This window comes from Leptidea sinapis, chromosome 23, assembly GCF_905404315.1.
Source record: "Leptidea sinapis chromosome 23, ilLepSina1.1, whole genome shotgun sequence".
Taxonomy (NCBI): Eukaryota; Metazoa; Arthropoda; class Insecta; order Lepidoptera; family Pieridae; genus Leptidea; species Leptidea sinapis.
In genome coordinates, this window is record NC_066287.1 from 7,378,444 (window position 1) to 7,392,781 (window position 14,338).

The 14,338-nt window shown below is 39.8% G+C and overlaps 1 protein-coding gene across 1 annotated transcript in view; it reads left to right on the forward strand.

Annotated features, from left to right (window-relative positions):
- The window catches only part of LOC126971157 (EF-hand domain-containing protein 1-like), a 70,011-nt gene that overhangs the window by 15,795 nt on the left and 39,878 nt on the right, over nt 1–14,338 (forward strand). Inside the window, exon 4 of the mRNA XM_050817310.1 lies at nt 4,201–4,356. Coding sequence (XP_050673267.1) covers nt 4,201–4,356 — 156 coding nt within the window. The remainder of the gene's footprint in view (nt 1–4,200; nt 4,357–14,338) is intronic.

Genomic DNA, 14,338 nt, shown 5'->3' on the forward strand with positions numbered 1-14,338 from the left:
TTTGTGTCTCTATCGTCGCGTGTTTTTGTTTCATCGAGTTTCAAATCACAACGATTGTGGTTGTTTTAAGCGAACAAATGATAACAGGGCGAAACATGACTCAAAATATATAATACTAGCTGACCCGACAGACGTTGTTCTGTAGATAAGAAAAAAAAACTATTTTAAAGGAATTTGCCAGTAATATTTCAAAACATCAAGAATTATTTCGTAAAAAATGCTCCCTGTTGTTATAATGAAATTGTTTCACAGCGGAACTGTCAAACCGTGCGTCACTAAATACTCTCATAGAAAATATGTCCATACAAAACAAATATTGGAAGTAACCTTCCTACCCGGGGTTTAATTTGGAACACTCCTTTATACCACGGGCTGGCGTGTGCGTTAACGTCAGGGAGGATGTCTGTTCTCGACGCCTGAGTTTTCTTGAAGGACAGGACCTATCCATCATCTGGCTGCGTGTAGACTGCGATGACCATCCGCGAATCTACGCATGCCTGTATAGGTCCCATAGCGGTAACGCAGAGCCTGACCGGCTCCTTGAACACATCCAAATGGCTACAGATTCCGTGTTGGAGCAGATCTCCACTGCAGAGATCGTGTTTCTGTATGTTTAACGCCCACCACGCCAAATAGCTAGGCTCACGTACCACCGATCATGCAGGGAGATCTGTTCACGACTTCGCCTTAGCATATGGTCTGACGCAACTGGTTATTGCGCCAACGCGAATCCCAGATGTGCAAGATCATACACCTTCACTGTTGGACCTTCTGTTGACCTCAGATCCGGACGGCTACCTAGTTTCCGTTGACCCTCCTCTGGGATCGTCGCACCACTGCCTGATCCGGAGCACCGTGCCGATCACGCGCCTAACACGGCCCCGCTTCTTAGGCTGTCGCCGCGTGTGGCACTATAGGTCAGCAGAGTGGGACGAGATGCGGTGCTTTTTTGCATCCTACCCGTGGAGGCAGATCTGTTTTTCGCTGGGAGATCCAGATGCCGCTGCTGACGCTGTTGCTGATGTGGTACTGCAAGGTATGGAACTCTTCATTCCATCCTCCTCTGTGCCTATCGGTGGCAGGTCCCAACCATGGTTTGACCGCTCTTGCAAAATGGCCTCTCGCCGAAAGCAGGAGTGCTATCAGGCTTGGGTCAATGCGGTGGTATCTAAGGATGCGAATTCCAGCGAACTTAAAAAACACTTCAATCATGCCTCCAGGTCCTTCAAAAGAGTTATTGCTGACGCGAAGTCGAAGCACATTGGCAGAATTGGCGAGAGACTTGCACGCCTTCCCTCAGGAACTCGTGCGTTCTGGTCGCTCGCCAAGGCTGTCCAAGGAAACTTCTGCCAGCCAGCCATTCCGCCACTGCACAGGGATGATGACTCGCTGGCCCATGACGCGAAAGAGAAAGCTGATCTCCTGGGCTCCCTCTTCGCGTCCAACTCGACTCTGGATGACCAAGGTGCACCACCACCGCATATTTCACGGTGCGATTCTTATGTGCCGGAGGTAAAAATCCGGCATGGTGCCGTGCTTAAGGCGCTTCTAACCTTGGACATTCACAAATCGAGCGGGCCCGATGGCATTCCCCCAATAGTGCTGCGTACATGTGCTCCTGAACTGGCGTCGGTCCTTACCCGTCTTTTCCGGCTCTCCTACTCATCAGGCGTAGTCCCGAAATTATGGAAGGCGGCTTTAGTGCACCCGATCCCTAAGAAAGGTGTACGCTCAGATCCGTCCAACTACCGCCCCATTGCCATTACCTCCATTTTCTCCAAAGTAATGGAGTCGATCATCAACCGCCAGCTCTTGGGATACCTAGAGGGGCACCAGCTGATCAGCGACTGCCAGTACGGTTTCCGTCAGGGTGGCTCAGCTGGTGATCTTCTTGCGTACCTCACCCATAAATGGGCGCAAGCGGTTGAGTCGAAGGGAGAGGCGTTGGCGGTGAGTTTGGATATAGCGAAGGCCTTTGATCGGGTGTGGCATAAAGCGCTTATAGCGAAACTGCCATCCTTTGGGCTTCCCGAGAAGTTGTGCAAATGGGTCACTAGCTTTTTGGCTGATCGGAGCATCAAGGTTGTTATCAACGGTGCATGCTCCGACTTAAAACCCATAAACTCTGGTGTCCCGCAAGGCTGTGTGCTATCCCCTACGCTGTTTCTTCTGCATATCAATGAAATGCTGCAAATCAGCAATATTCATTGCTATGCAGACGACAGCACGGGGTATGCTTCCTACACCGGCCGTGCCAACATGTCCCGGGATAGCGTCGACGAGAACCGGATCAAACTTGTGTCTGAAATCGAGACTATGCTTTGCAAAGTCTCGGAATGGGGCCGACAAAATTTAGTCCAATTCAACCCCAAGAAGACACAAGTTTGTGCGTTCACCACTAAAAAGTCTCCCTTTCTCGTATCCCCTCGATTCGAGATCACTCCTCTAACTTCCGCAGCCTGTATTGGCATACTTGGCGTCGATATATCGAGCGACGTTCAGTTCCGTGGTCACTTGGAAGAGAAGGCCAAACTGGCCTCTAAAAAGCTTGGTGTACTCAGTAAGGCGAGACAGTACTTCACTAAAAGCCACCGCCTGCAACTTTATAAGGCGCAAATTCGGCCTCACATGGAGTACTGTTCTCACCTCTGGGCGGGTGCTCCCCAGTACCAGCTTCTTCCATTTGCCGCATACAACGAAGAGCGGCTCGAATCATCGACGATCAAGTCATCTCCAATCGGCTTGATTCTCTAGCATTGCGTAGAGATGTGGGTTCTCTCTGCATCTTCTACCGCATTTATCACGGGGAGTGCTCAGAGGAGCTGTTCGTGTTGATTCCAGCGGCCGAATTCCACCATCGGACATTACGTGCAAAGTACCATCCGCATTACGTAGACGTCTGGCATTCCACAACCGCGCGCTTTATTCGAAATTTCTTGCCTCGCACAGCCACTTTGTGGAATCAACTACCGGCAGCGGTCTTCCCGAACAGATACGACTTAGGGACCTTCAAGAAAAAAGCATACTCCCACCTTAAAGGCCGGCAACGCATTTCTTGACACACCTGTTGTTGCGGATGTCCATGGGCGGTTGCCTCACCTCTCCCCATCCCGTGAGCCTCTTGCCCGTTTGCCCCCTCTCATATAAAAAAAAAAAAAAACAATAATTATGGGTCCCAAATCGAAATAAAAACTATCCTATCTCTCAAGTTCGACTAAACTGCACTCCATGAAGTAATCCCCATTAAAATCCGTTCATTATTTGAGGAGTCCATCGCGGAAAACAACGTGTCACGTAATTTACATATATTAAGATTACATGCTTTGACATCTGACCTATTCAGCCACTCATTAAGTTGTAAGCCACCTTAGGGAAATGACATAGAGTAGATCTAAACCCGCAATAATAAGATTTTTCCGAAGATATTCGATTACAAGTTTAAATGCGGACGAAGCCGTCTTAAAGCCTAACCAATAAGCAATCACAATATGATCATGCTATATAGAAATTTTGATTAAGATATTTCAAGCCGTTCTGGAGTCATAAAAGGACATACAGACAGAATTCAAAACGTTGAATATAAAAATAATGTCAGTGTTGTACAGTCAGTATATATATAGTAGTATATATTATAGCTTTTTGGTCGTAAAATTTAAACATCTGTGTTTAATGTCTTATTAATAAACGCAATGTTATGTTAATCCAAGTTTAAAATTACTTCTCCCTGTCATGAAGTTCTGTAGTGACAAAGGTGAGATAAGACAAAAAGTTTTAAACTTGGAATAACTTTACTATTACTCTGCGTTTATTAATAACGTAGTAACCTTACAATTAACCTTAGTACAAAGTTAAACAAAGATTATGCAAAAAGTTTACAAATTGACATTTTGCTCACGATTGCCTTTTTCGGACGTATAATGTTTCCCGCGCTTATTTGCAAGTCTACTTGACATTTGGAAAACTTCGGAATTGTCATTGTATTGACAGTGTTGTCAGCGATGTAGTCAAAATCTGCATATTCTTATATTTATGTTAGGAGTAACTTTATACCAGGTTTATGTGTAAGGCAGTAACAGTATTGCATGAATGGTAATCGAATAATTATAAATAACGCGAAACAAACGAAGCTGTAATCGCACTGTTAATGTCATTATCAGACAACATTATAAAATAATGACCCAAGGTAATGAATTGTTTCAGAATTCGGGACTATGGCAGGGGAAGATGGTGAAGCGTGGCAAGATTCCCAAGAACGACTTGGGGGAGTGTTGGCATTGGAAAGACCTCGACGTCGGCAAAGATATTTGTATTTACGGGAAAGTATTTCACACAATTTCGTGCGATCTCTACACAAAGGTAATTGCTCTCAAACTTATTTTTTGTAAGCTAATAAGGGACGAGATCAGCAGGGTGTTTGGTTGATGGTAATTGATGCGCCCTGCCCATTACAATGCAGTGCCGTTTAGGATTCTTGAGAAATCCAAAAATTCTGTGCGGCACCACAGTTGCGCTTGTCACCTTGAGACATAAGATGTTAAGTCTCATTTGTCCAGTAATTTCCCTTCAGACCGAAACAAAGTAATGATTACACATTACTGCTGCACGGCAGAAATAGGCGCGGTTGTGGTACCCATAATCTAGCCGGCATCTTGTGCAAAGGAGCGTCCCACTGGTGTGACATGAGTTATGATACCACATATTATGATATGATGATAGTTAGCCATTAACCCCATTACCTCCCGCCCCAGATACCTTATCATATCTTGCCGCTCAGACCCGCTTACTTTGTAACAACAGTTGTTGAGCGACCTTCACTTAAACCGTCACAGGTCACGATCACATCCGAGTGTAAACTCCCTGAACCAGGAATAAACAGAGATGGATCTTTATCACCAAATGCCAATTGAATCCTGGAAATGCCGCCTCACAATTTTACCAACGATGCCAAAATTTAAAAGCAAATGACAATCGCACAAATGTAAAATGTAACCGACTCTAGTCCATTAGTGTTCCATTTTTCAAATACCGTAATTGTTTTTTAAATAATTGTGTTGCAGATAGCTAGTTCAAATATTTTCAATATAGCTCACGTATACATAAAATGGATGTTTTTGTGGAAAAGGTTTTCATCATATTTGTTGCAGCATACTAAAAAGAACTTCTACATACATTAACTGATTTACTCTTTGAAGTCTATTTTACTTTTTGAAGTGAAACTTCTTTAGGCGCATGAGGGTTTTTTTTTTACAAATGAAACGGAAACGGAAGCGTCACGGAAGTTTGAGACGTTTTTGGTCAAGAAGAGGAGGAGGTTTTTATTCAAGGGTAAGAGCGATTGACCCCGATTGAGGAAGAGTATTTCTTACTCTCGGGCTTCCCTACTAGCCTTGTGTCGTGCAGGTTTTTTTAAAATCCAAGATGGCCGCCGCGCAAAATTATGATTTCAACATTATGGATATCGAATCCGAGGTTCTCAGGATCATTCGAGGATCATTTATTAAATCCATGTGTTTATTAAATCTATATGTGCCATAAAGTGTCACGAAAATGTGGGACGTATTTATCCAAAAAGAGGGAGGGGGAGACTAAGACCGATTGACCGAGTGATAAAGAGCGAACGTAGCATGAAGCACATGGCACCTAGTAAGTAGAACAACTTCCCTACTAGAGTTATATCGTACAGGTACAGCGCGCGGCCGCGAAAACATAGAACATCTTCCACACAAGCTTTGTGTCGTGCAGGTTTAGCGCGCGGATGCGAATAAGTAGAATGATAATTTCTAATTTTGCAAAAAACATTTGGTTTAGAGAACAGATTAGGATAATTGATATGAACGCGATATAAAAATAGTTTTCCAAAGAAGTTTCACTACTGACATGTGTACTTTGTACGCACGCCATTTTTGTATTAGACCATTTGACGACGTGTTTACAAAGGGTATTGGATACCTATTGGATTTTTTATTAATATGCATATACCGATGTACCGATTAGATCCGCGAATAATCTTTAGCCGCTAATATAGGAATTGGGTCTCATTTTTTAAATCCGCGAATGAATAGTGAAAACGCGAATGGAGGAGGTACGAATAAGGAGCTTTTACTCCATTATTATACATTTGTAAAATTACCAAAGAATGATGGCACAAAGTTTCTATAAATAGATTATAGATAATCTGTGGTACAACTGCGGCGACTACGACGGGACGCTGATAAAAACTTTCGTTTATATGTAGGTATCTATCTAATGGCATGTGGTGATTGGTGGATGTTGATCTGTGATGCTGATATCTCAGGCTCGTCGAATGTTCACGAGCGAACCATCAATCAATCAGTGACAGGTGATTCCGACTGACAAATTCGGTTGCCTTCAAATACCACGAACATTAAACATGTTTTTGTTTAAGGTGGGTACTCACTTAGTGGTATCGCATGGAATATAATTTCTGCATAAAATGTTTTTACATTTATATATAATACTAGCTAACCCAGCAAATGTTGTATTGCTATATAAAGTGATACAAAAAATTTTGGGGTATAAAAAGTAGATGCAACTGATTCTCAGACCTACCAAATTTATCGTACTACAATTGTTGTAAGTATTGATCCATTGCCATCTTGCAACCCTATAGCGGACTTGTGGATGGAACAGAATAATATAAAAATCGCGATACAAAAATAGGGGTTAATCGTAGAGGGTTGAAAATTTAGGGTTGTATGTATTTTTAATGCTGTATCATAAAACAGTCGCACAGCCACTTTGTGGAATCAACTACCGGCAGCGGTCTTCCCGAACAGATACGACTTAGGGACCTTTAAGAAAAAAGCATACTCCCACCTTAAAGCCGGCCTTTCTTGACACACCTGTAGTTGCGGATGTCCATGGGCGGTTGCCTCACCTCTCCCCATCCCGTGAGCCTCTTGCCCGTTTGCCCCCTCTCAAATAAAAAAAAAATACGTCCATAAATAAATAAAAAATTAGGGTTAGGGACCACCCTTAACATTTAGGGGGATTAAAAATAGATAGTAGCCGATTCTCAGACCTACTGAATATGCATATAAAATTTGGTAAAAATCAGTAAAGCCGTTTCGGAGGAGTAAGGTAACTACCATTGTGACACGAGAATTTTATATATTAGAGATATATGTGTCTTGTTCTAAGGACAATATGTGCTTACACTATGTGTACTTAAGGCTTGAAAGCATAACAAATAAAGCAATACTCATACATATGCTTAATATTGTAAGTATGCTTTATATATGCTGTGTTTAACACACACACACACACACACACACACACTGAGCTGTACGTGAGTACAACTCATCCTCATCCTCGTATTACCTCTTATTTTCTAATGTTACCTTCAGATTTTGATATTCGGCCCAATATTTTCTCGAGCATTATAATGCTAATTAACGTATGAAAGATAATTTCTATCTCCAATTAGCGTAAGGACTTATGCATTCTACCTCTAGTTTTCCTACAATATGTTGAAACAGTTCATCCGAGCTAGCAGTGACGTCTTCACAAACGCTACTTGTCGCATCTTGTTATATCTTATAAGAGCTATGAACAATCGATTGCTTATTTGTAAAGGACGCTGTACTTGCTTCAATGTTTCTCTTCGAAGAAGAGCTGTTCGCAACATGAGAGATTCCGAGAATATCTGATACAATGCATGCTACACCGTTAGTGAGCACCCCGCCTAAGGGTGCTCAATTACCTGAATGAATCTCGTGTAATGTAACAATGCAAGAATCCATTTTGAGCTTACATTTGCTTAACACATTTTATACATCTTTCAATTTTGTGTCATCTCGAGTCATGTCATTGAGAGCATTAAGGAACGCTTGTGTGTGTGCGTTCAAACGTGTAATATCGTTTCAGTTGTGTAGCCGCCATTTTGACACAAACGGCACGCACATTTAATCGGCCATTAATTATGGATATAGGCTGTCTGCCAGTAGATATTATTTTGAGGAACAACGTGTATAACTTCTATAATGTTGTAAATTGAATTTTAACATCAGACAACAAATTATTATTTATATTTTCGGTTAGTTTAGTTATTCATAAACAATAATTAATGTAACCTTTATTAATTGTAGTGAATATTATCTACACATAAATTCATTCAAGCAGACACCAATCTTTATAACTCGCAAATGCCTCAAAGTAAGGAGATTGGATATTATCACGGGCTGTGAAAACGTTTAAAAAAATGTGTTTGACTGTTAACCTCTATTTTGAGTAATGCACGCAAACTAACACAAAGTGATATACAAATCGTGAGTATAGACATAGCTTGTTACGCACTATAAAGTAATAAAACTGGCCTGTTTTCATCATTTGTCTAGCAGCAAGAGGCTCTATCTAGGACATATCTAGATCTAAGATCGCAGGGATTATAGAAAAAATGGGTTTCAGTGGGGTTTTATAATTCCCCGCCCGTTACTATGGGTCTGGCGCCAACATTAATTTTATAGAAAGGGTGTCCCATCGAGAATCCCAAAAAAATCTGTTTAGTGACAGAAAACATGCCCAATAGCCTAAGCTCTTGATCAGATTTCGTACTGAGTACGACGCCGGACCAATTGGTGCAACGTACCCACCGGACCGTCCGATGGTCCGGCCGTACCAATTCCGACCATGTGTATAGGCTTTTATACCAGAACAAGAATTGGGATACAATTGAGAGACCGACTCGTCACGACGTCAAAAACTACCACTCGCTCGAAAAAGTATGCCTCAGATCTGAGATGAACGATCTCAAGAAACTCTAGGGTTCCGTAGTAAAAAGCGGAACCCTTATAGATTCGTCATGTCTGTCTGTCTGTCCGTGTATGTTACAACCATTTTTTTCAAAACTAGAAGAACTATACTGTTGAAGCCAGGTAAGTTTTTTTAACCCCCCCCAAGCCACTGTAACTTCTTCTGTAAGTCCTTCGAGAACCACGCTATCCATTGGTGAATAAAGCATGAAAATCGGTGCAGTAGTTTATGAGTTTATCGCGAACAGACAGACACCAGACGCGGCTGCGGATTTTGTTATATAATATGTAGAGATTTAAATGGCTATCATTGGTAATAACTTCGCCTTTAAAATATTATTCGTCGTACGATCTACGTGATTAACGTCAAGGTCATCACAGGTCCGCAGTAGCAACAGATGTGCTGTTTCCTTGCGGTTTGAACTTTGTACTGTCTATGTGTGTACACAGTTGCTCGTAGCTAAAATCTTACCCTCACCACTTAAATAATAATAATAATAAGCCTTTAATTAATTTCAATAACGTTCAAATACATAATAATATAATCTTAACAATATGCGTATAATATAAAATATAAAAGTTATGTTATTGCGGGTATAGGCCTCCTCCAGCTTACTCCATGTATCCCTCCTCTGTGCTATTTTTATTATGTCATCTACCCATCTGTTTCTTGGGCGGCCTCTTTTCCTTTTGAGTACGCTGTAACACACAAGTGGCGCTGGGCAGGTCATGTGGCAAGATTAATGGACAAAAGATGGACAGTAGAAACGACAATTTGGGATGGACCATCTAGCAAAAGGAAAAGAGGTCACCCACACCACTTACACAAACAAAATATATTATTACTTGTAGGATATTTTACTGCGATATCGCAAGTTTTAAGGGGTCTAGTACCAACTCATTACTAACCAGGGAATAAATATTATTCAATTAAAAGATAGTTATATTACGTTGTTAGGTTAATAAACAGTTTACTTTTTATATTTACTAGCTGACCCGACAGACGTTATTCTGTTCATAATAAAAAAAAACTCTTGCGCATGGAATTTTGGAAAATCCATTCTTAGCTGACCTCTACTCGGCGAAAAGAATATTACCAACCTGTGAAAAGTGTTTAGACAAGTTTAGACAAGTTTTGTGGTGAAAGTATAGCATTTCGAGCTATGAACACTACTTAATCCTGTTACACATATCCTTAAGTTGCTAATGCTTGCCTTGTTGGTTATAGTTAACACTGCCGAGCCTTTTTGAACTACCACTTTTCTTTGAAGTTAAACAAGTTTTTTGGCATGGCGTGACGCATTTTTTTAGTACTTCTCTCAGAATAGTTATTCTTATAGCTTGTACTTTTTTGTGCAGGTTCATTTATTGAGATTAGTAGTGAATAAAGAGGACTGTAAGCATATAAACTGTTTTCAAGCAAAGAATTTTGAAAATATTGGCTTTGTTACATAGATGGCGGCCGTTAACTCATATCGCTCAAGGTCGCTGGCATTAAGTGTCGCCTTAACGTATAAATAAATACTGTATATTAGTTGAGATCTAAATAAGAAGTTTACGTTTGATTTAGTACTATTCGGAACAGCGGACGTGAAACAAAGGGTGTACATTTATATGTAAAATGAAAATAAAATAAATAATTTTTTTTAAACTTATTTTCAATAATATATTAATCAAACAAAAACACTATATCCACAATGCACAGTATATAGACATTGAACTTTTCACTAAATCCATTAAATTTCACTTAATGTACACAGCACTAATATTTCACAATACGTCAGCTGTATTGCAACAGGTATACTGCTTTAAGCATTTCGGTGACGCGGACTCACGAGATTACACCCATCCAAAAAATGTTTTACTATATATACTTAAATTATTTTTTTAGTTGTTTATTTATCGCGTGTGCCAGTCATGAACTCGTCGGTGACGCGAACCGATAAGATTTTCCCCTACCAAGGTTTCACTTCAAGAATTGTACACACTGATTATTTATTTATTTATTAATGTATAGGAAACAAACAGTATTATAATAAATATTAACAAATCTTAAAACTCACACATTCACAAGTGAAGTTTCCAACAATTTATACGACACTTTTAGTTTAAAGGTAACCAACGGTAAGATAAAAACCACAAAACAAAAGTAATACAAATTAACAACTAATTACAAGCTGTAAAAGTTACAAAATACTATACACGCCTTTTATACAAGACTATAATGAATTAGTTACAAATGAGTTAAGGATTCAGAAAAAAATACAAGAATGTAGTTAAAATAATCAGTAATTATTTTAATTATCACAAACCGGTCATCTGAAAACATTTAACTTTTCATGAAATATGTCAATATGACTGTATGCTCTATTATAACAGCTACATGCCCTAATTATAAACCTGCGGTATTAATTATAACCATGAACTCTTATTGCGATTCAATTGACAACCTAAAATGAACTGCATTGCTATTTCGTACCACGACGTGATTAAGGCTATCTAGTTAAGGTTGACGTCAAATCAACTGATTAAATCGCAATGATGTCAATTGAATGTCAAAAATGATATCAACTGAATCGCAAACTGATTTAGTTCGTTCATTCATTCGTACCATGAGATTTCAACCTAAACTGCATAGCTTATTTGTCAAAGTGACCGATTCGAAAAAAGTTGTTAGTTCCTTAGAGGAAACTGAATCGTGTTGTTAACAACTTTTAAAAAATAGTGAAAACATAGAAAAGAAAATTTTTATTGATTAAAGATGAGATGATAATACTTTATTGGTCTTTTTGTAAAACAAAATACTGAAAATAAATACCAAAAATGAAAATAATAGAGACGAGGCAGTAAGGGTCCGGGCTATAGCCTGTTCGCAAGAACGAATTAAAAAAAAAGTACTCTGTGGTCCTGTCAAATCAAACGTCAATGGAGGTGCGTTCTTAACTCGTTATTTTTACGAAAACACATAAGCAAACATTTAATTTGTAATTCAAAGAACTACTTTTCCTCTTCTTTTTTCTTTAATAGCTTCTTTTAATCGGTCCAATAGGGAAGCGTAGTACTCTCCCGTTATAGAAACACCACGTTCTTTATAATCGATCAAAAGAATACCTTCAGTATCCCAAAAAATAGTCGCCATGATCTTTCCGGCCGATTGCGACACTTTAAATTTTTTTGGGGGTGGTGTGCCTTTTTTGTGCCACTGCATCGACTCCTGCTTTGACTCAGGCTCATAGTGGTGAACCCAAGTTTCATCACCGGTTACAATTCGGGCCATAATTTCTTCCCTAACTTCTCCACAGCGGTCCAAATACTCGCGGGAACAGTTGACGCGCTCACGTTTTTGCAGCGGCGTGAGCATTCTCGGGACCCACCTTGAACACACTTTACTCATGCCAAGATGTTGATGAAGAATATTTAAAATTGTGGTTTCTGATACTCCAACTGATGCTGCAAGTTGTTTCTTCTTCAACCTTCCGTCTTCCAATACAAGTTTTTCAACTTTTTCAATGATTTCCGGCGTAGTGGCCTCAATGGGCCGTCCAGGTCGAGGATCATCTTCAATTGACTCCCTTCCTTGCTTGAAAAGGCCGTGCCATTTGTAAATCATGGTTTTACCAGGAGCAGAGTCTCCGTAAACAGCTAACATCTCTTGCAAAATAGTTTGAGGCGTTTTTCCTTGTTTGGTGAGGAACTTTACGACGGCGCGATGTTCAATTTTCTCCATAGTGGCTAGTTTGTTCCCGATTTACTTGTTCACTCGTTTGTAACTCGAAAGCTAATGACCCAATTAGGCTAGAAATTGGCATATATAGTAATTATGAGTTACTCAAGTAGCGGCTACCTGGAGGAGCGACCTCACCCCCGCCAACCCCGCCATTCCGCGAACTTTTTGACCGCCCCTCGTATATTTATTTATATTACTATTATTTAATAAGTACAAAAAAGGGCTTAATGGTATATAATTTGAAGCTATAAAACGCAATTTGAAAATGTATTTAAAGTATTTTCTATGCGAAAAAACCGCATTTTAGGTTTCGAAACGCAACGCATATGGTTCTAGTAAGAGAGACAAAACTATGAAACGACTGTAGAGCGTCATCTCTTCCTCACACCGCGGACCACAGAAAAATTTATTTCGTTCATTCTTGATAAGCTATCCAAACGCCATTCGGTAAAAGGCACTTCATGGTACGAATTTTAGTGATTCAGTTTAGGGACCTAACTGTATCGGATTCGCATCGCTTATTAAAAGTTGACGGTAGGCCGTCTGTTCTTTCCGTGTACTGTTCTCGCATAGGCAACATCTAATACATCTCTACATCTGGATGTAGGCCTTCTGCAGTGTAATCCTATTTTACTTAATAGATATGGAGAATCAGCTATATTATGTAATAATTTATATAAAAATATTATGTCTCTATGGGTGCGACGGTCTTTCAAAGAACTTAAATCATTGGAGTGAAAATTAAACGATTATGAATTTATTTTGAATATGTTCCAAGCAGTTTATATAAATATTATAGCGGGTTCCAAGCCATTGACGCATACTCAAGATGTGACCTGACAAAAGCGTTGTATAAAATTAAATATGTATGCGATTTTTTAAACTCACTTCCCTATCTTAAAATGAAACCAAGCATTTTATATGATTTATTAATGATACGATCATAGTGGGTTCTAAATGTGGGTTCACAATCCAGGATTACAACCAAATCTCTAACCTCTTGAACTCTTTTTAATTTTGTGTCGTATATCTGATAATTTTTAATTATCATTTAGATATAAACACCTCACAAAATGGTAACTGAAATAATGTCAGAGAAACTCCCCATCCATCTATAAACCATGTTTAACACTCGGTTTGACAGCGAATTATGCGTAATAATCTGAGCGTTTTTATTCGCGATGTGATTCTCTGTCACATTAACAGAGCCATAATGTGAAACGAATGGTTGCCGTAAAACCTTTGAATGGCTTTTAGAATAAAGCCGAAGTGAGCTCGCGGTCGGTGGGCTCTGTGAATGTCTATAATGGCCCAAGTTGACTTTATTATGACTGCATTGTTGATCAGGTTTAATATTCGAACTAGTTTATTATCTTTTTTTTTCATGAGAAAATATGGGCATACGTTACGACTTAGGGACATTCAAGAGAAGAGCACCACCTTAAGGGCCGGTAATGCATCTTTTGGCACCTGTTGTTGCGGATGTCCATGGGCGATTGCCTCATCGCTCCTCATCACGTAAGTCTCTTGCCCGTTTGCCCCTCGAATATAAAAAAAAATATCTGATAGTAAGTAAGTTGCTCAGTCTTCTTAATTGAACCTAAAATTCAGTTCGGTCACCGCAGTTGCGCTCGATAATTACACAATTTTATTCCGTAAGTTCATAATATCATTAGCATTGTTTTTGTGAGATTCATCCCTAATCCAACTTTCTTGTTAGATAGATTTAGTGATTGGATCATGACTTGTAATTGCGAAGTTGATTCCGATAAGAGTACGATGTCGTCAACAAATCTGAGGTGGCTCAGGAAGTTACAATCTATGTCCGCTAGTATTCCCA